General features: G+C 44.2%; 1 protein-coding gene across 2 annotated transcripts in view; it reads left to right on the forward strand.

The window, feature by feature from the left end:
• Tspan5 (tetraspanin 5) overlaps positions 1–20,963 on the forward strand; it is a 161,967-nt gene that overhangs the window by 108,385 nt on the left and 32,619 nt on the right. For both annotated transcript variants that reach the window (XR_006151075.1, XM_042701585.1), the window contains exon 2: positions 7,304–7,354. Coding sequence is in view for 1 of the 2 variants with exons in the window: in XM_042701585.1 (XP_042557519.1) it covers positions 7,304–7,354 (51 nt within the window). In the remaining variant the exon portion in view is untranslated. The remainder of the gene's footprint in view (positions 1–7,303; positions 7,355–20,963) is intronic.

Raw genomic sequence — 20,963 nt, forward strand, 5'->3', positions numbered from 1 at the left:
CCCTTAGATGGCTGCTGTCATGTGAAGGAAGAGCCTTTCCATGATCTTAGAGCCAGAAAAGGGTGGAGTTGGAGATCAGCAGGCAAAGTATGCTCAGGCCCCACTGAAAACCGTGTTAGCAGCAAACATCGACCAGGCCTGGATGAGGAATGCCTTCTTCTGAAATCTTTAGCTGCCCTGCCCTTTTATCATGGGGATTCAGGACAGTGTGTATAACAAATGAGGACACCAGGACCCAGTGGCAAAAGCAGGATTGACTTTGTGTGCATTGAATTTTCCACCAGCCCACGCTTACTTCTTTGATATAGCCATATCCCCATTGGGGATAACTGAAATTAGTTGCTGTTCTGTCATGACGTGTATTTTATTAGTGTTTAGCACACTAGTGTGGATTGTGCCACCAGTCTCCCAGAACTGGCGTTTGTCAGAGTGCAGAATCAGAACGTAGCTAAGAAAAAGTCCATGAGCCCCTCTTTGTGCCAGTACTGGGGCTTGAACTCAGGGCCTCAACCTGTCGCTTACTTTTCCACTCACAGTGCAGCATTTAGTTCCAACTTTTTTTCTTCTTCTGTCGGTTATGGGGCTTGAACTCGCCTGGGCACTGTCCCTGAGCTGTTCAGCTCAAGGCAAGCACTCTACCACTGGAGCCATAGTGCCACTTCCGGTTTTCTGGTGGTTAATTGGAGATAAGAGTCTCATGGACTTTCCTTCCTGGGCTGGCTTTGAACCATGATGTTAGATCTCAGCCTCCTGAGTAGCTAGGATTACAGGCATAAGCCACCAACATCTGGCTAGTTCCAACTTTTTGATGGTTCGTTGGAGATAAGAGTCTCAGATTTGTCTGCCTGGGTAGGCCTCAAACTGCGATCCTTCAGATGTCAGCCTCCTGTAGTAGCTAGGATTTCGAGTATGAGCCACCAGTGCTGGGCACCTCTTTTCTTGATTATCTTTCAGAACTCTCACTTAAGAACTCTGGGTTCGCTTGCTCAAATCTTACAACCTTCCTGGACCTTAGCTGCTTCTTCTGTGTAACACCATTGGGCAGGTTTTACTTTGGACTCTGATTATTTGATTATAATTACTTTCTTACTGGTCTGTGAGATCACTGTAGGCGATGAGTGGTCTCTCAAGCTGACTTGGAAGAATTCTTCCGCCTGGGAAGGGGACCAGATGTGCCTTTTTAGAACTCAGCCCCTCTCCTGGGCCGTTTTCTCCCCAGCTGTGCTGGCCCTTGTTCTGCCTAGTCTGGCAACTTCCATCCGCACATCACCTACTGCTCCCACTGACAGCGACTATCCCACGCCATAGAAACATACCTCTCAGGATCCCATACTCAAAGAGCAGTTTAGAGCCTTTGGGTGAGTTCATTACATTTCCCTATCCCTGAGCAGGTTCCACAGACAGTTTATACACACTAGGAGAGCACAGGTAAGAGCATCCCCAGTCTGAAACCTGACACTCTTTGGGTGCTAATTGATGCCAAAAAGGTTTGGAGTTTTGTATTCTATACATGCCAGCAGTAAAGTCTATGGAAATATTCCTGTGAAATCTGAAAGCCTTCAGATCCTGTGCATTTTGGATAAAAGACAGTCAACCTGTACTTTACGTGTGTGCGCATGTGTATTGTCTGTACACGTGTTTGTGTGTGTGCCAGCCACACACACAGCTTGAACTTCAGGGCTGGATGCGGCCCCTTAGCTTTTTTACTTGAGGCTGGCACTTTACCACTTGAGCCACAGCTCTGCGTTCTGCTTTTTGGTAGTTAATTGGAAATAAGAGTCTCATAGACTTTCCTGCCCAGGGTGGCTTCTAATCATGATCCTCATTCTCATACCTAGCTGAGTAGCTAGAATTACAGGCATGAGCCACCAGGACCTGCCATGTACTATGATACTTTGAGCTTGGGCTAAGAAGTCTGATTTCCTGAGCAACTCAAATAAGGTATCTGCCTGTGTGTTCTTGGGAGAAATACATGCTATTTCTAAGCATGGTTTCTCATCTGTAAATTGATGTTAATAAGTGTATGGGATTGCTGTGTTCAGATTCTCCTTATTATTCAATATAATGCAAGTGGCAAATGTAATTTACGTTTTCCAATGGTAAAAGGAAAAATGAAACAGGTGAAATTAATTATAATATTTAATTGATAGATCTGATAAATTCTCCAATAAGTTTGAAATATTACCATTTTAACATGGAATAAACAACAAAACAACCATTAATGAGTTATTTATATTCTTTTGAGTCATACTACATCTTCAGGTCCAGTGTGCTCTTAACTCCTGGCATTTCAACTCTAACTAGCTGCATTTCACGTGCTCCATAGCTTGGGTTTCCCACACTGGAGAGTAGTCCTGTTGGAACTCACACATCTTCAAAACAGAACCTTAGACTGGGTGCTGGTGGCTCATACCTGTAATCCTAGCTATTCAGTAGGCTGAGATCTGAGAATCATGGTTCAAAACCAGCCCAGGCTAAAAAATAAAGTCCATGTGACTCTTAACCAGCAAAAAGCAGGAGATGAGTTTGACTGAAGTGGTAGAGCATCAGCCTTGAGTGAAAAGACTTAGGGACAGAACCCAGGTCCTGAGTTCAAGCCCTAGTACTGGTGCGCGCATGCACACACACACACACACACACACACACACACACACACACACACACACATATACACACACACTAAAACAAGAACCCCAGAACTTTAGGGCCGGGTTGTAGCTCAGTGGTACGGCACTTGCCTAGTGATGTCTGAAGTCCTGGGTTGCATCCCAAACAATGAATAGAACAAAACCAGCACCTTCACTCAGATTTAATATTCAGCCACGGTTGGCAAAATGATTGTTATTCGGCATCAAAAAAATGGGGTGCAGAAACATTTGTAGTGCACATTTGCATCTGTTGCCTTGTGGGGAAATGTCTTGGATTTGGTTTTGATTCTGTCTCAAGAGGAGAGAAAGCTGCTCTTCGGCTGTTCCCTGTAAATCGGCCTCTCCGGGTTTCACAATGAGGTCAGTGTGGTGGTTTATGGGCTTTTCTTCAGGACGAGGGAAAGGAGACTGCATGTGCTTCAAGTGCTGCGTGCCTGTCTGTTTCTTGGCTCTTGTCTGTTTAATTATTTGAAGCTGGAACGACTTGATTTTAAAACAAAACATATGGGCTGGAGAGTAATTGGGAGGGCGTCCGCTGTGATGCAGCGCTGAAGGCATGTATGCCGGAGTCCCTGCTCCACCTTGCTCTTTCTGCTGGCTCTAGGTACGGATGCGTAGCCTAACTTCAAGTTGCGCTCTCTTTCCAAGTTCCTTAAACCCTTTTGGAAAGGCGCAGCCAGAGCAGGAAATGGTGATTGTAAAGGGAAATCATCTCTAGGTCTTTTTTTGACATCTGTATTTTTAGTTTATTTTTGTTAACCTGCTCTTCTTTGTGGAAAACCAGTGGTTGGTCTCCAAGCGATTTGGTATGATTTGTGAAAGCAAAATGTGTTTTGCAAAGTGCCAAGAGGAGAGAGAATTTTATGTAAAGAGGAAAAAAAAATTGACCCTCCGCCTTACCGTTCTTCCTTCTATGGGATTCTAGCGCTTTTGTATCCCCCCAGCCCTTTTTGCTTTAGTTTATTTTCCAGGTAGAGTTCTATGATCTTTGCTTTTTGTATGGGGCTGGTCTAGGACTGTGAATTGTATATCTCTACCTCCCCTGGAACTGGGATTACAGGCAAGTTTACCACAACTGGCTTCTTTTTTGACATAAGGTCTGACTTGTCCCCCACCCCCCAGTTTGGCCTTGAATCATGGTCCTCCTCTCTATGCCTCCCATGATGCTGGGATTATAGGCCACTGTGCCTTGTTCTACAACCGTTGAACACATGAGTTTTGTCTCTTTTACCTCTTCAACTTCTCCTTTTCTTGCTAGGGGCAGGAGATATGATGTCCTGATTATATCCTGTATAATTCGAACCTGAATGCCACAGGTTTTTTCTTGGGGGATGGATGCCTTTGTTAAACAAATCTTTACGCCCTCACTTAGTGATCATGTGCCAAGAAACAAGTTCTCAAAACTCTCTGAGCCTCATTTCCTACTTTCTTAAAAAAGGGGTAACAATCATGCCTATTTCAAAGTAAAGTTGTTGTGCAAAACTTTATTCTTTAATTGTTATCCTTCTTATTACTTTTAAGCAGTGGTACAAAGCCGTCGGGAGGGATGGATGAGAATGTTGGAAGGGGTGATATTAAACAAGATATGCTGTACTCATAAGCCGAATGTTGGGTTGTAGTCCCTTTGTTGTGAAAACTTTCAAAGAGACATTGCCAACAAACTTCTGAGCACCGTGCATGGTATGTAGTAAACACAAGAACTTTACAATTGTGTGGGGCCTCCGCAGTAACACACATACTCTCTTCAACAACAAGAGAGATTGTTAGCCACAGTGGCCTATGCCATCCACCCCACCCAGAGAACCTTCGCACAGGTGTCTAGGAAGAGCTTTAGCACTGGAAATCACATGAGATGAGAACTGGGAACATGAGAAGGTCTGAGCCTGAATGCCGGTGCCTCACTTGTCAGTTTCCCAGCGTCTGTAAACATGACTAATCTGCTGCGTTGTTTTGGTTTTGTGCTTTGCTTGTGTTGTTGTTTGGGGTCTGGAAAGTCATGTGAAATCTTATTCTGGTCAGTGTAGTGGAAAGGCAGGTCACAGTGTTGCTGTCAAGACGTTGAATACAAAAAATCTTTAACTTGGAAGACAGATGTGCCCGTACACCCCCGCCCCCCCAAACTCCATAGGGACAAGGGTGGGGAGAATGGAGTGGGTTTTTGCCAAACCAAAGACATAATGAAGCTCTTCTATACCCAGGTGCAGAACGGATCACGTGCTGTTGTCAGGGAAGTTCTGTTTGTTGAAAACACCACATCTCAGAGTGGTTAGTTGGCTTTCTTAGTCCCTTCTGTAACTGTTCTAGCCATTTTCCCAGCCCTGCTTGGATTTACTTATTTGTTTGTTTACATACTATTGTGCCAGTACTGGGCCTTGAACTCAGAATCTGGGAGCTGTCTCTTAGCTTTTTTACTCAAGGCTAATGCTATACCATTTGAGCCACAGCTCCACTTCCTGCTGTTAACTGGAGATAAGAGTCTCATGGACTTTCCTGTCTGGGCTGGCTTTGAACCATGATCCTCAGATCTCAGCCTTCTGAGTAGCTAGGATTACCAGCCCCTAGCCCCTGCTTGGATTTATTATGGGTTAATCCATCAGGGACTCCTTGTAGTGCATGGTAAGAACCTGGCCAGATAAATGGTTTTCAGCTTTCCCTGCAACTGTAAAGAATAAATAACCACCCTCCCTCTCGTGGTCTCTGCACATGCTCTCAGTGGACAGCTTTTCTGACATTTAACTTAATCAAGATGTTAGCAAAGTAAACAGTATGGGCTCTTGCCTCCAGACTGAAGCTGCTGTCACTCTGCCCACCTGCCCTTCACTTCAGTGTTTGCAAAGGAGATTCAGACTTGCTCTTGAAAGAGATGAGGTGTAGGATCTACTTTCCTCCATGGCCAGCCATGCCCTCATTATTTGGCTCTCAGTGAGTGAACAGTTCTATACCATGTATCTCAATCGATGTCTCAGGAGATATGCTATCATTTGAAGGACTATCAAGGGAACGGAATCAACTATAGTGTGAGATACCATCATATTAAAACATGGCCAAATTTGGGGCTGGGAAGGTGGCTCAGTGGCAGAATGTTTGTCTTGCCATGCATGAGGCCCTGGGTTCAATTCCTCAGCACCACATAAGCAGAAAAAGCCAGAAGTGGGGCTGATGCTCAAGTGGTAGAGCACTAGTCTACAACTGAAGAGCTGGGGGACAGCGCCCAGACCCAGAGTTCAGGCCCCTCAACCAACAACAACAACAAAAAGTCCAGATTTAAGAGATGTTAAAAATGTAAAGGAGAACCGGGCGCTGGTGGCTCACACTTATAATTGTACTTACACAAGAGGCTGAGATCTGAGGATTGAGGCTCAAAGCCAGCGCCCGGCAGGAAACTCGGTGAGACTCATCTCCAATTAAACATCAGAATACCGAAAGTGGAGCTGTGGCTCAAGTGGTAGAGCACTAGCCTTGAGGAAAAAGAGCTCAGGGACAGTGCCCAGGTCCTGAGTTCAAGCCCCACGGCCAACTTTAAAAAAAAAAAAAATTGTAAAGGTAAAACAGATGGGATCAGTGAAAGTTCATTAAAATGTCTTTTTCTCAGTCATCAACTGCTCTGTCCTGTCCCCCACGTCATCCATGCAGCTAATTGGCAGAGGGTAGGCTAGGTAGGCAAGGATGGCTTGAGCCCCTGCAGGGCTGAGTGTTTGTTCAGGCCTGCCAGTTGAGGCATGAAGTGAGAACACTGAGGGTTCATTAGCAAGAAGGAAAAGTTCTCTGCACTGTAACTTAAGTTTCTGGCAAACAAGAATCTAGGATGTTCTTTGGATCACAATGAACTTCATAAGACGCTTGGTCCTTTTGGTTTTGTACTCATACTGGAGCTTGAGGTCAGGGCCCGGGAGCTGTCCCATTGCTTTTTCACTCAAAGTTGACACTCTACCATTGAGCCACAGCTCCACTTTTGGCTTTTTGGTGGTTAACAGGAGAAAAGAGTCTCATGAACTTTCTCCTGCCCAGGCAGGTTTTGAACCTCAATCTTCAGATCTCAGCCTTTTGAGTAGCTAGGACTTATAGGCATGAGCAGCTGGTCCCTGCTTCTTGCTCCTCTTGAAGGAGTGAGGGAGAGTTTGCTGAGGGACATGGGGCTCCTGTACCCCCTCTTAACCTCTTCAAAATGCACAGCCTGTGTGTCCATTTGCTAATGATCGCTGGAGCCACTCACTTCCTACTCTTCTACCTTCAAAGGCATCCTGCATCCTGCATTATCAATAACTTTTCATTTCACTCAGGATTCTACTGGATTAATGTTCTTCATAATTTGAATGGCTTCTCAGCACCCTAGTGTCTCCAATCCTCCTTAGTTCTGTAATAAGTTTAGGTGGAGCGGTTATGATAGTTCTCTTCCTCTAAAAGATACTTTGAGGGCTGGGATGGAGCCCAGTGCCAAAGTGCTTGCCTAGCAAATGTAACGTCATGGGTTTGATCCCCAGTACCAAGAGAAAAGACAAGAAAAAAATACAGTTAAAAGATGATTTGGGGGTTTTAGAAAAAGCTGCTTCCCAGGTAGGTAAAATGACAAGAGTTCATTGAAATCTTTCTTTTGTCTATGTATAAAAACTATGGTGTTTAGCTTATACTTACACCGCTTTCTTTTTTTCTTTTAGTTTTTGGGAATAACATTTCTTGGAATTGGACTGTGGGCGTGGAATGAAAAAGTAAGTTGAACATCACAAACACGTGTGTGTTGGTCCACAGCTGTATGTATGTCTCTTTTTGCCTTTGACCACCTCAGGGGGAAAAGAAACATGGATCTTTTCATGAAGATTGTGTTCTTGGAAATTAAATGTGGGGTTCTAAAGGACTTTAGAATTCTAAAGAACTGTGGAATTCTAAACTGTCTAAACAGGTCTGAAAACAGTAACAATATTCATTACCACAGAGAATGTGGTTGGAATTTGATGAGTTAGCTAGAGATCTATATTTTTAGTGATATTTCCTCACTCAGGCCCAAGAATTTCAGTAATGCTTATAAAGATCATACACCTGTTTTGTTGTGTGTGTGTGTGGGGGGGGGGTATCTCCACTTTGGAAGATAATTCAAGCCATAATAAATATATTTTGTATAGTACATTATCTTTTAGCCTGCTAGACATAGCATAAAGGAAGCCAGACATACATTCATGTTTGAATACCAGGTAAATGCCCCCTTCATGCTAATTGTAAGTACTAAGAAACATTCAAGACAGGTGGGTGGAAGGGGTAGTATTGATCAAGATGCATTGTACTGATAAACTGATCAGTTGCATGGTAACCCCTTTGTACAACTACTTAAAGATCATTAAAAAAATATTTTTTTAAAAAAGAGAAATATCTCAGGCCCAACATGTTGGCTATTCAATATGCCTCTATGCATGTGAGAATTGAGGACCCAGAAAGCCCCAGGGCAAAAGCGTGAGACCCTATCTGAAAAATAACTTTAAAAAATGGCTGGAGGCATGTCTCAGGTGATAGGGCTTCTGTTTTGCAAGCAAAGTGGCTGGTCCAAACATTGTTGTAAAAGGAAACATCTGGAAATATGGGGTAGCATATCTAAGTTACAGTGATGAGCTGATGTGAGCAGTTTCTGTTCTGAGGGACACCCTAAAGAGATGGACACCTTGTATTCATACCTCCACTACACTTCTTTGCCTTAGCTTTTAGGTTTTGTTTTGTTTTGTTTTTTTAAATCCTGTTCACTTTCTCTGCTGGAATTCAAAAGTGACTAGAAGCTTCTTTTTGCTTCCTTGTTTGGAAGTAGAATTTCCTGCAGTATTTTTAGTCTCTCCAGGTATTTGGCCACAGGGTAAAGTCTCACTGTTTCCCACCTTGAAAGAGTGAGTGTTTGGTTTGGGTAAAAGTTCCAGTAAACTAAGAGGTCAGCTTAGCTTTTCCCAGAAGCCCATTCCCTTATCTCTGGAGCCTGCACCCTCCTGAGCAAAAGTCCTTTCATGTGATAAATGTTCTGAGGGCCATAATGTGTAAACTGTAAAGAGAGAGAAACTAAGACGGTCCATTAAACCAACAAACAAAAACAACGACCAAAAAAACCCCCTTCAGATCCTAGTGGGGATTTCTAAAATTATGTTCAGATAAACCACATAAAACAAAACGCCAAGTAAATCTTGAGCTTTGAATAGGTGCCATTAGCTGAGTAACTAAGTCCGTGGCAGAGCACCTTGTACTTTACAAGGCCCTGGGTTTGATCCCCAACATCGTAGAAAAAGAAAAGGACATGTGGTACTCCCTAGTTACTTACAAACTACTTCTATAACATTGATGAAAAATAAGCTTCCCTAGAAAGCCTGCAGCCTTTTGAAGCAGGACGCGATTCTGTATGGCATAAGACAAATTAAGTTCCCAAAACAGAGATATTTTTTTTCTCCAGAAACTTTTACACTGAACGCTAATCTCTGGGATTATGATTAGCTCTTGTCTCATCCTGGTTAAGCTTGGGGATTTGTATTGGTGGAATCTCAGAAATTTCCCTTTTAGAAACTCTCCGCTTGGTTAACTGCCAGATAGCACAGCTTTTTAGAACTCTTTTAGTAAAAGTCCATTTCTCTCAGCTTTGAAGAAGATGCTAGAAGGCATTAAATGAATTAATCGTCTATTTTAGCAATAAATAGACATTTGGTCATTTGAAAGGTTTTTGGTTATTTTTCCCCTCTTTTTGAAGTACAATTAACATCTTGTTATTTCATGGGCTGCCTCAAATGTCTCTGATAAAAAATGCATACTTCTAAAATGCGCGATGTGTCACAAATATCAAGGGTAAGGGGCTGATAGTGCTGGGAGGGAAATGGACAGGCCCTTTTTCTTGATGGCTGCTGATAGTAAATAGACCAGCTCTCAAAAGATAGCTGATCTGACCTGGCCAAGATCATCCAGTTACTGTTTAGTAGAATGCCATGAGCAAGGGAAGTAAAGAAGGGGTTCAGCCATGAGACCACCTAGCTTGGGGAGCCCTGGCCCTAGTCATAGAATACAGCCAGTACATGGTGTAGGCATACATACAGCTAGCATGGCGTAATGGCCTCTGAGCTGGTCTGGACTTAAATAGGGTCAGATTAGGGGGCAAGGTCATAAGGAGCTTGAGAGTTCATGACCCAAGACTGACAAGTCAGGTGACCTATTGTCAGAGTCCCCGCCCCTGCCTCTAGGAATCCAGGCACACGTATCCATTGGGAGGTGGGACTTCCCTCCCTCTACCATGAAACAAGATGGTGCCAGTTAAACCCAATACCCTATCATCTACCATGTGGCCAAGATGGTGCCTGCCAGATCCAGCTTCCCTACTTCAAGGTCTGGCAAGAAACATTAAATATAGGGTCAAGCTTCTTAGAGAGTAGGAGGAGAGTGAGTTTCTTTTCAATGGAGTTGTTGGCAGTGACCTCTCTGAGATGTGACCCATGAGGTAGGGATCTGGGTAAAGTGAGAGAGATCTATAATGATTACATTCCAGGAAGAGGGAGTAAAATGTGTCCTGCTTGTGAATCAGGAAGTTCCTAGACTAAGATGTGTGGCTGTTTACTTTAAAGAACACTTGAAAGTCAAATCCTTGAACTAGGAACATGGACGGGAGGGATGGATTTCCTTAATAGCTCTGGCTTTAACATATGTGTGTGGCCTACACACAGAGCGCTGGAAGCGGAAGTCATTGCGCCTTGCAACTACTAGCAATCACTTTTACAGAGCCCTCGTTGAATATTAGAAACCATTGTTAAGTAATTTTTATCTAAATTTGAAATAAATAGATCTTGAAGATGCAATTGCTGACCGTCTCTAGTGCAGCTGGAGTTTTTGCAGCGATCGTAGGATCTGCTGTGTGGAAGGATCATTGGCAATTCTGTAGCATCGAATCCTTCTGTAATATCCCCTGCAGCCTCAGCCCTAGTGAACTCGGTCATTCAAGTAGCATTTATTGAGCACATAGCCTGTGATAGGCCTTGTACTGGTCTGGAAGACAAAGATGAACCAACATAATTCAGTCCTTGTGAATTTACCTGGTCATAGAAAGGATCGTATATGCATTTTATGTGTATATGCATATACGCATGTGTGAATATATGCATATTTACATAAAATGCTTACATTCACTAATATATCGCAGTAAATCTAGTCGAGTGAGTTTGTGTTTCAGTTGTCTCTTTGGGTTGCTCTCCCTGTTGAAAAACGTTCAGCACATTAGAATTGTGTACCATGAATTTTCACTCGTGAGTTCTGAGTCTTTCCCATTGCATCCCACAGAATAAGTCTTTCCACATGTGAGTATTTTAAGGTGGTGGTCTGTTTCCTTTGGAGTTTCCAGGCTAAACATCCTCCCACTGGGTGGTCCTCATAGGCTGTGGGCGGGAGATGCTTCACCATCCTGGTGGTTCTCTTTTGACAGAACGCATGGGAGCCATAGAAAGTATGAGCGGGCTGTGTGCCTTCTCCCCCGATTGAAGATGCCTTGACACCCACAGTCAATCACTAAGTGCATGGTTCACTGAAAATCCTATCTTTAGTCACCAGCCAGGCTGCTTTCCCTCATCCACCTCACGTCCGGCTGATTTTCTGAGTCAAATGCAAGACTGCGTATTTGCCCAGTGGTCTGTCAGGCCATCTCTCCACCCTCTGCGATTACTCTAGAGCCTGACCCTGTCATCTGCCAGACTCCCTTCTCCCCTCTGTGTGGCTTCGGCTGTCTATATCGATCAGACTCCTCCTTGTAAATCAGGCCTGCCTTTAGCTCTTGCCTGACCCCTTACCCGCCATGAATATGAAGTTAAAATTCAGTAGGTGTGTAGCAGATCCTGGGGTAGTGTATTTGAATAAGCTCCCATCATTCACATGGCAATTACACTTGGTACCACTGCTAAAAGCCCCTGATAGGGTGAGCAGGCCAAGGACAGACTCCAGTGATGGGTCACTAGATTTCTTTGGGAACTGACACTCATTCACTTAGGTATTTCCATGATTTGGCCTGGCAGTTTCCAGTCCATCTGGTTTTGCATGAGAATGTCTTCCTGCATCCTTTCGTGTAGATAAACTGTATCCTTCATGGGTTTTTGGTTTGTTTTTCCCATTAACCAGTTTTGGGACCTAGTTGAACCTGACAATTGCTTATTGATCCCAATCTGGGTCCTAGAGCCTGGAAGGTCATTTCCTTAGGTGCCTTTCCAGTAGAACGAAGCTCAGGCTTGTGTTCCAAGAGCTCACACATACCTGCTTTTCCTATTGCACAACGCTGCTAGCATCTCAGACCTCTAAATTGGGGGAGAGCGGATCTCAGCCTAGTTGAGATCCTAGGGGACCTGTGCCCCTAGTATCATTCCTGCCTTCTAAATTCATATCTTGATTCTGACCCCCATTGGAATTCCAGATTGGTTGTACACCCAGTTGCCCACCACATGATGAGAATTAACATAAGATGAAAAGGAACATATCCAAGACAATCCTCCAGGTCCCCCCACTCCCCAGCAACCCTGCTCTTCTGAGATGGCATCTAGCTCCTTCCGCCTGCTCAGGTCATCTTGACACCTTCTTTCTTTTCTTCTAGGCCCACTTTCACTCAGTCAGCAGATGCTAGACTTGTTTCCTGTGTGCACCTCCACTCTTCCACCTTGAGCTCACCATCCGTGTTGGCCTTCCTGCCTTTGCGTGACGCCTTCCAATTATTGATTCCGCACTGCCTCTGCTCTTGTACCCCAGTCCTAGCCCAGGCCTGTCTGCAAGCTGTGGCTACAGTCCTTGCCTTTTAAACATATAAGGCAGATTGTGTCGCTCCTTGCTCCAGACCCCCCAGTGAGCTTGTCATCTCACTCAGAGCCGTGGTGGGGGCCGTGCCCTCGTCTCCCACATCGCTTTCTCTCCTATGCACAGCCCCCGACTCGCCATCTTGCCAGCATTCCACCACCCCAGGGCCTTTTAGCCATACTTCCAGTGCCTAAGCCACTCTTGTCCCGAGACCCGGATTCATACTTTCCTTCCTGGTCTGCCCAGGGCCACCCTGTCCATCAGCATTCCAGTGTATTCCAGGCTCCTTCCTCACCTGTCCCCAGCCCTTCTTTCCCTGTTCCTTTGTGTTTTTATACCTCAAAGGACTATTATTTATGCTCTTAAAAATAGATTGTCCATCTGGGCACCGATGCCTCATGCCTGTAATTCTTCTCAGGAGGCTGAGATCAGAGGATTGCAGTTCGAAGCCAGCCCAGTCAGGAAAGTCCATGAGGCTCTTATCTCCAATTAACCACCCAAAAGCTGGAAGTGGAGATGTGGCTCAAGTGGTAGAGCAGTAGCCTTGAGCAAAAAGAGCTCAGGGATAGCACTCAGGCCCTGAGTTCAAGCCCCAGGACTGGCAAACACCACACACACACACATACACACACACACACACACACACACACACACACACACACGTGTGTACACAATGGATTGCCTGTCTCTCCTCATGAGGAAGCCAGTTCAATGACATTACAGTTTTGACTTCCTTTAGGCTGTAAGGCCTAGGACATTAAGTGATACATGTTGGTGCTCAAGGAATCTTGTCTCATGCCTGTGATCCTAGTAACTTAGGAAGGGAAGGCAAGGAGGACCATAAGTTGAAGGCCAGCCTAGATTATGTAGTGAGACTCTGTCTCGAAAACTAAAAAATTTAAAAAGAGAGATATTGAAATGAAGTCATCAAACAAGTGATAACAGCACCCTTTTGAACCCTGGCTGTTTTATGAGTCCATCATTGAGTTATACATTGAGTATGCAAGTATACAACTGCATCATTGAGTTACACGAGCCCTAGATGTCTAGGAAGCTGTCTACTGACACTTCTTGTAGATAACAAGAGGTCACCTGACATCTGGTTTGTTGCTGATGTCTGAAGGGAGTGATACAATGTTAGAAATAGCAAATTCACAAATTCCGGCTGTCAGGAAAGAGCTATCTATTTCTGGCATAAAAGTCGGAATGTGTACATGATGATCTTGGTTCACAAGAAAATTTAGCTGTCCTGCTTTTATTGTTACTAACCTCTTCAGGGGGGCCAGGGGAAGAAGATGTACCACAAAGCACACAGAGGACACTGCCTGCCAGCCCTGCTGTGTTTGATGTTAGGGCTGGGAGTGGATGAGGACCCAGCCTTTTTTAGGAATAGGAACTATGCCATTCCCCAACCCTTACCATGAAGTTTGGGGTTCCCAGGGCTTACCTGTGCTGCCACTGAGCAGCCCGGAAACTCCACCAGCACAGAGGCCCCTCCTCTGTGGCCCAGCCCAGTGGGCACCCCCAAATGGTCACTGCATGGCCACAACCCATAAAAGGGCATTTGTTATCAGCTGTAAAGTGCTGCAAAGGAAAAGCAGCTCTTTCCAAAAGGGGTGTCATGTTCACTTCTGCCATCCGTGGGTCCCCTCAGGTTAGACTTTGAGAGGACGGCGGTATTATGTTCCAAAGATGGGGAAACTGAGGTGTGAAACTGGGAATCCATCCTCTCCGTAAGCCCCCTTCTTATCCTCCGCCATCAGCCTCGATTGAGTTCTGGACCACATGGTAGAAAGAAAGAACTGGTGTTCTATGCTGGTTCCAGCAGAGACAATGAGAAATTGTACCCAGATGTCTTTCTCTTTGGCCTTTCTGTGGAGGGGAAGAGTCCTGGAGGCTGTTCCCTGCCTAATGTCTGACTGAAGGGTTCATACTGGAACCCTCCAGCTGCAGATTCTTACAGTCACACATAGAGACTCACCCTGGAAGAACTTCCTGTGTTCTCCGGAAGGAAAGTCAGGGATGGTGACCTTCAGTGACCCAGAAAGCTTCTGTAGCAAAGGTCAAGTTCTCATCGCCAAAGAGAGGCAGTGGGTGGAAGTGGTTAGCCAGATGACTTGAATAGAAAAATGGGTTCCCAGCTTTGAAACCACCCCAAGTATCTCTGAGGTGCTAAAAAGACATCTGCAAGATTTCATTTTATTGACTGTTCTCCTGAATTCATCATGCAATCCCCCCAAGTTCTGTGCTGTGTCTAAAGAGCTGGAACTACAACAGTTCTTGGTCAATGTCTGGGGAAAAAATCAACCTATGGTCTGTCTTGTTCCAGTCAGCATGTCAACAAGTACATGGCTTACAAGTTCAAAAACAAAAAACTCAAGCTTGCCAGGTGCTGATAGCTCATACCTATAATCCTAGCTACTCAGGAGACTGAGATCTGAGGATCGCAGTTCAAAGCCAGCGCAGACAGAAAAGCCTGTGAGACTCCTATCTCCAGTTAACCACCAGAAAACTTCAAGTGTTTCAAAGTGGTAGAACACTAGCTTTGAGCGAAAAAGCTCAGGGACAGCACCCAAGCCCTGAGTTCAAGCCCCATGATTGACACCACCACCACCACCACCCCCAAAAAAAGAAGGAAAAGAAAACGCCAAACTTCATCTCACTTCACATTAAGGGAATGTTCTCTTTCCCCAGGCCCGCTTGCCGTGGACTTGGCTCCGTTCCTTCTTGCAGCTCCTCCCCCTACCTTAGAAGTTCTTGCTTGTTTCCTGCTAGCTAGTGCTAAATGGGCCTGAATGGGCAGCCTGAGTGCGCTCCCAGAAAGGTTAAAGGGGGTGGTGCCTTGTTTTTGGGTCTTGGGTCTCGGGTCTTGGGTCTTGGGTCTTGGTCTTGGTCTTCGTGTGTGTGTGTGTGTGTGTGTGTGTGTGTGTGTGTGTGTGTGTGTGTGTGTGTGTGTGTGTGTGTGTGTGTGTGTGTGTTCTATATGGGATAACTCAAGGCCTTTTGTACCGGGTTGGCTTTTTTTTTGCTCACAATTGGTGCTCTACTTCTTGAGCCACCCCCTCCACTCCAGCATTTTTGCTGGTTAATTGGATGGAGTGTTCCAGACTTTCCTACCCAGGCTGGCTTCTAACTGCGATCATCAGATCTCAGCCTACGAGTAGCTAGAATTATAGACATGAGTCACCGCTGTCAGGCTCTCTGATGAGTTTGTGTAGGGGCAAATTGCTTCGAGGCCTTTGGTCCAGACCTAATCTTCTTGTGGACATTGTTCCAAACCACATTTCCAGTTCTCTGAGTAGCTATGTGTCCTATCTTGTCATGGTTTCTCAATGAAGAAAGGCTTCTGTTGGCATTGTCAGTCCTCTCCTGTAGGGCCTATGTGGAGTGGTGGGTGAATCAGGGCCCGGTCTCCTAGCTCTCAGACGGTTCCATCTGGCCTGGCCTTGCTTACACATTTCCTATGCCTGCCCCTCTGTTTCTCATCCAGCAGTTGGAAGGAATGTGCTTGTATATGCAAACACAGAAGAGTCCCAGACCTCGGGGTGCATTAGTGCTATTTTTGTATTTCTTCCCTGTGTGGGTTGACAGAGAAAAAAACTGCAACTTGCCAGGTGGCACACAGAGGCTGCTCTGTGCTGGTGGTGAAGAAAACCACAGACACTCCTAAAGTTTATTGGCTTGGAAGCCTATGGGGCTTTGTTTGCCTTTTTTGTTTCTGCTTGTGCACAGAAACCTCTTGCAAGAAGAAATTGTTTCTTCACAACATATTCCTTTTTTGCAGAGCCATCAGGAGAAGCTGCTTACATGTGAGAAAGCTGCATGAATGAAGGACTGATGAGGAGATGGAGGGGGGAGGAGAGATGGGCTGATTTTCCTGTGTTCTTATGTGTTCTTACTGAGATAGACTATGTTCATCAAACCATAAGATGGCCAGATCTCATAGGATGGACAGGGTAGACATGATTGACAGCTAGTGTGCCCAGTCCTCCCCGGCAGAGAGTTGTCTTTGCTCCTGGTTGTACACCCTGCCAGGATGCTCCCACGGGTCCCCAATTGCTTTCTGCCATTTCTGACTATATCCGCTGTCTTTGTAGGTGTACCACTGTGTCCTGGTAGTTTCCATCCGCGCATGGCTTCTGCTATTTCTAGCTTTTGTTTAGTCATGTTTTCTCCCTTCCACTATTCTCTGGGTGTCTTAGATTATTTTTAGTCCCTCCCCCAAAAGAGCTGGTTAGTGTGTCCCAGTTCCTGTCACTCCCCTGGGTGCAATCAGCAGGTCAGGCCACAGCTCTCTTTAGATGGACACAGGCTGAGTAAAGTGCTTCAGAGCAAACTGGATTCTTCTCCAATGCAGTTGGGTTGAACATTCCTAAGTACTTCTAGAGCATCTGATAGCTTCCTGTAGTTCTTATGTAATAGTGATGGCGACAGTGGATTGATTGAATTCATTGTGCCAGGCACTTAGCATAGTTTCTGGATTTACTTGGATTATTTCCTTAATGTCACAGTAACTTTTATGATGTGGGTTATCATTTCACAAATGTTGAAATTGAGGCTTAGGCAGAAGGAGATCCTTGGCTCCCACAGATGGGCCAATCTGTTGTCATTCTCCAACAAGGAAGGAACCCCCTACCAAGGGAAAGGGTTGGTCAGTGGGCACTGATATCCCTACTTCCAGGATTTGGGTTAGTGACTCCACTTAATAGATGGTATTTTGGAAAAATGCAAAAACTGGGTGTAATGTGTTCGCACATAGACAAAAGTAACTGTGTGAGGCAATACATTCATTTACCACCAGATTTAGTCATTCTACAATGTTTACATACTTGAAAACATACTAGTCTGGGAATGTTACTTAGTAGAACACTAGTGTACTTGAGGCCCTAGGTTCATTCCCCAGCACTGCCAACAAAAAAGCAAATAACACCACCACAAAACATGAGGCAGGATCTATACATATTTTATACATGATATATATATATATATATATATATATATATATACATATATATACACATATACATATACATATATATATATATATACATATATTTTAAGACAAGGTCTCGATATGTAATCCAGGCTGGCCTTGAACTATAAGCTGGCCTTGAACTTGAGATCCTCCTGTCTTTTGGTTCCTGACTGCAGGTGTGTGTATACCACCAGGCAGGACATGCATTTCATCTGTCAATCAAATAAATAAATAAATAAAGGATATATTCTTTCCTTCCAGGGGGAAAGAGATTTGAATTACAATTGTGGCCACCCGGGTGTATTCTGAATCCATTAAAATTGAAGTTCTTGGTACTTTTCCTTTGCTTTGGCAGGATATTATTCTCCCAGATCTCAGTAGTATCTACCTCCAGCCCCATCTTTTGCTGAGATTTAGAATTAAAGAGTAGAATCTGCAGTCCAGCTAGGCCCCCAAATGATTGTTGTTTCCATGGAAACAGTTGAAGGCCTCTCAATTAAAACTGCCCCTGCAGGCTAGAAAGAGTAAGGATTAAAATGAGTTTGTCATTCTCCAAATTAAAGCTGGAGAGGACAAATGATCCATGAACCTACTGGTGGTTGGGTTCATAGTTTTTGGCCTTTATGTTAACGTTTCAGACACAAGGATGGATGCTTGCTTGTATGCTTTTGTGGTACCCAGACAATTGTCCTATTGTCCATTGAGCTCTTCATGTGCAGCAGCAGATCATGGAAGAGTATTTGGGAATAACATGATATTTGCTCACACTTGATTGTGAATCACAAAAAGCCCATTAAAAATGGTGAAATCAGCCAAGCACCGGGGGCTCTTGCCTATAGTGGTTGCAAATTAGGAGTCTGAGATAGGGAGGATTGAGGTTCAAGGACAGCTCTGGCAGAAAAGTTGTCAAGATCCCCTCTCAACCTATAGCTGGGTGCAGTGGTATACCTGTCATGCCAAGCTACAGAGGATCGTTGTTTCAGGACAGCCGGAAAAAGAAAAAGTTCAAGAGATCCCATCTCCACAGTGGGAAGCTGACTGCGGTAGTGTGTGTCTGTGATCCCAGCAATGAATGGAAACCTAAAGTAGGCAAATCAAAGTTCAGGTGCTAGGTAGAAACTTCCTAAATAAAATGCAACAAATCAAAGAAAGGCTGGATAAATGGGATCACATTAAACTACAGAGCTTCTGCATGGCAAAGACCTAGTTAGCAAGATAAATAGCCCACAGATTGGGAGACGATCTTCACTAGCTATGCACCAGACAAGGGGCTCATATCAAAAATATACCTAGAGCTAAAAAAATTAACCCCCCCCCATAACAAATCCTCAAAGAAACGACCACACCATTAATAAGTTAAAGAAGAGACTTCTCTGGAGAGGAAATAATAGCCAATAGACACATGAAGAAAGGTTTAACATCTTTGGCCATAAAAGAAATGCAAATAAAAACTACATTGACATTCCATCTCATCCCAGTTAGGATGGCCGTTACTAAGAAAACAAATAATAACAAATGCTGGCAGAGATGTGGCCAAAAGGGAATGCTACCACACTGTTGGTAGGAATGTAAACTGGTTCAACCACTGTGGAAAGCAGTATGGAGGCTCCTCAAAAGACTAAATATAGAGCTCCCCTATGACCAGCAATCCCATTCCGAGGCATTTACAATCCAAATGATCACAAACAAGGCCACACTAAAGCTACTAGCACAACTATGTTCATTGCAGCATGATTTACCATAGTTAAGATATAGAACAACTCAGATGTCCCTTAGTAGAAAATGTGGTATATATATACCCAATGGAATTCTCTGCTTACATCAGAAAGAATAACATCACCTCTTTCATAAGGAAAATGGAAAGACGTGAAAAAAATTGTATTAAACGAAGTAAGCCGGACCCAAAGAAACATAAGCTTCATGGTTTCCCTCATTTGTAATAATAGTCCCATCACAGGATCACAATTGCTCAAAAACTATGTACATATGACCATATAAATGATGCTAATAAAAATGAACTCCAAAATATGGAAATGAGGGTTTCTTGAAAAATGTACTGAGGTTATTTGTAATGAAGTTATTTGTTTTTTCTTTCTTTTTTCCCCCACTTTGGTTTATTCCCTGTTGTCACTATTTTTGATTTTTGCTGCCCTGTGTCTTGTATATATGTTTATCTGATTTGGGGAAGGAAAGGGCAGTAAAAGAATGGCGAAACAAAGGACCAAGGGTGAACAATGCAGCAGCGATACTCACAAGACATTATGTTGGAAATGAACTTTATTACTTGGGAGGAAGGGGAATCAGGGGGGACAGAAAGTGGGAGAAAACAAAGGGAGGGGTAACAATGCTTGACAAGAAATGTACTCATTACTTATGTAACTGTAATCCCTCTGTGTATATCACCTTTACAATAAAAGATACAAATACAAAAACACACAAATATACCCCACCACCACCACCACCACCAACAAACCCCCAAAGTTCACATGCTTAGCCATGTAGGGAGACCCTATCCTAAAAATAACCAGCAAGATGCAGGGGCTGGAGCCATGAGTCTGGTAGAGTGCCAGGCTAGCAAGCATGATGCCCTGAGTTCAAGTTATAGTAATGCCTTAAACAAAAGATTAGGGGCTGGGAAGGTGGCTTAGGGGTAGAGTGCTTGCCTTACATGCAGGAGGCCCTGGGTTCAATTCCTCAGCACCACATAAACAGAAAAAGCCAGAAGTGGTGCTGTGACTCAAGGTAGCTTTGAGCCAAAGAAGCTCAGGGTCAGTGTCCAGGCCTTGAATTCAAGCCAAACTCCAGGACTGGCAAAAAGAAAAAGAAAAAAGAACAAGATGAAATTATTGAATAATTCTAAATTAAAAGAAGCCTCATGGTCACTAAATCCTAACTTCCTATCCACTCAGTCCTTCCTAGAACACAATTGACAGCTACCTGTGAGCCAGGAGCCATATTTCTAAGGGTAGCTAAGACCTGGTGATATGAGAAATGTCTCTTAGGGCTGGGCACCAGTGGCTCACGCCTGTAATCCTAGCTACTCAGGAGGTTGAGATGTGAGGATCATGGTTCAAAGCAGCCTAGGAGGAAACTCTGTTAGACTCTTATCTCCAATTAACCATCAGAAAACCGGAAGTGGCGCTGTGGCTCAAGTGATAGAGCACTCACCTTGAGCTGAAGAACTGAGGGACAGGGCCAGGCCCAGAATTTAGGCCTCATGACTGAAAAAAAAAAAAAAAAGAAAGAAAGAAAAGAAAAGAAGAAAAAAAGAAATGCCTCTCAGATAAAACTTAGCTGGGCATAGGCTGTGTGTGGGGGCGTGCATCGCTGAAAACTCAGCTCTCAAGAGAATCACAGATTCAAAGCCTGCCTGAGCTATGCTGTGAGTTCCAGGCCAGCCCGATTTGACCTTGTTCCAGAGAAAGAAAAGGTGGAAGTGACATCTTTCTCCACTTCCTTCCCTGCTGCCTCATCTTCTGGTGCCATGTAAATCAAGGCTGTTTCTCTCATAATTTGTTCTCCCATAGTTAGCTTTTCAAATGTGAAGGATATTATCATACCTTCCAGTGGCA

This window comes from Dipodomys spectabilis, unplaced genomic scaffold, assembly GCF_019054845.1.
Source record: "Dipodomys spectabilis isolate Male_0828 unplaced genomic scaffold, ASM1905484v1 ptg000297l, whole genome shotgun sequence".
NCBI lineage: Eukaryota > Metazoa > Chordata > Mammalia > Rodentia > Heteromyidae > Dipodomys > Dipodomys spectabilis.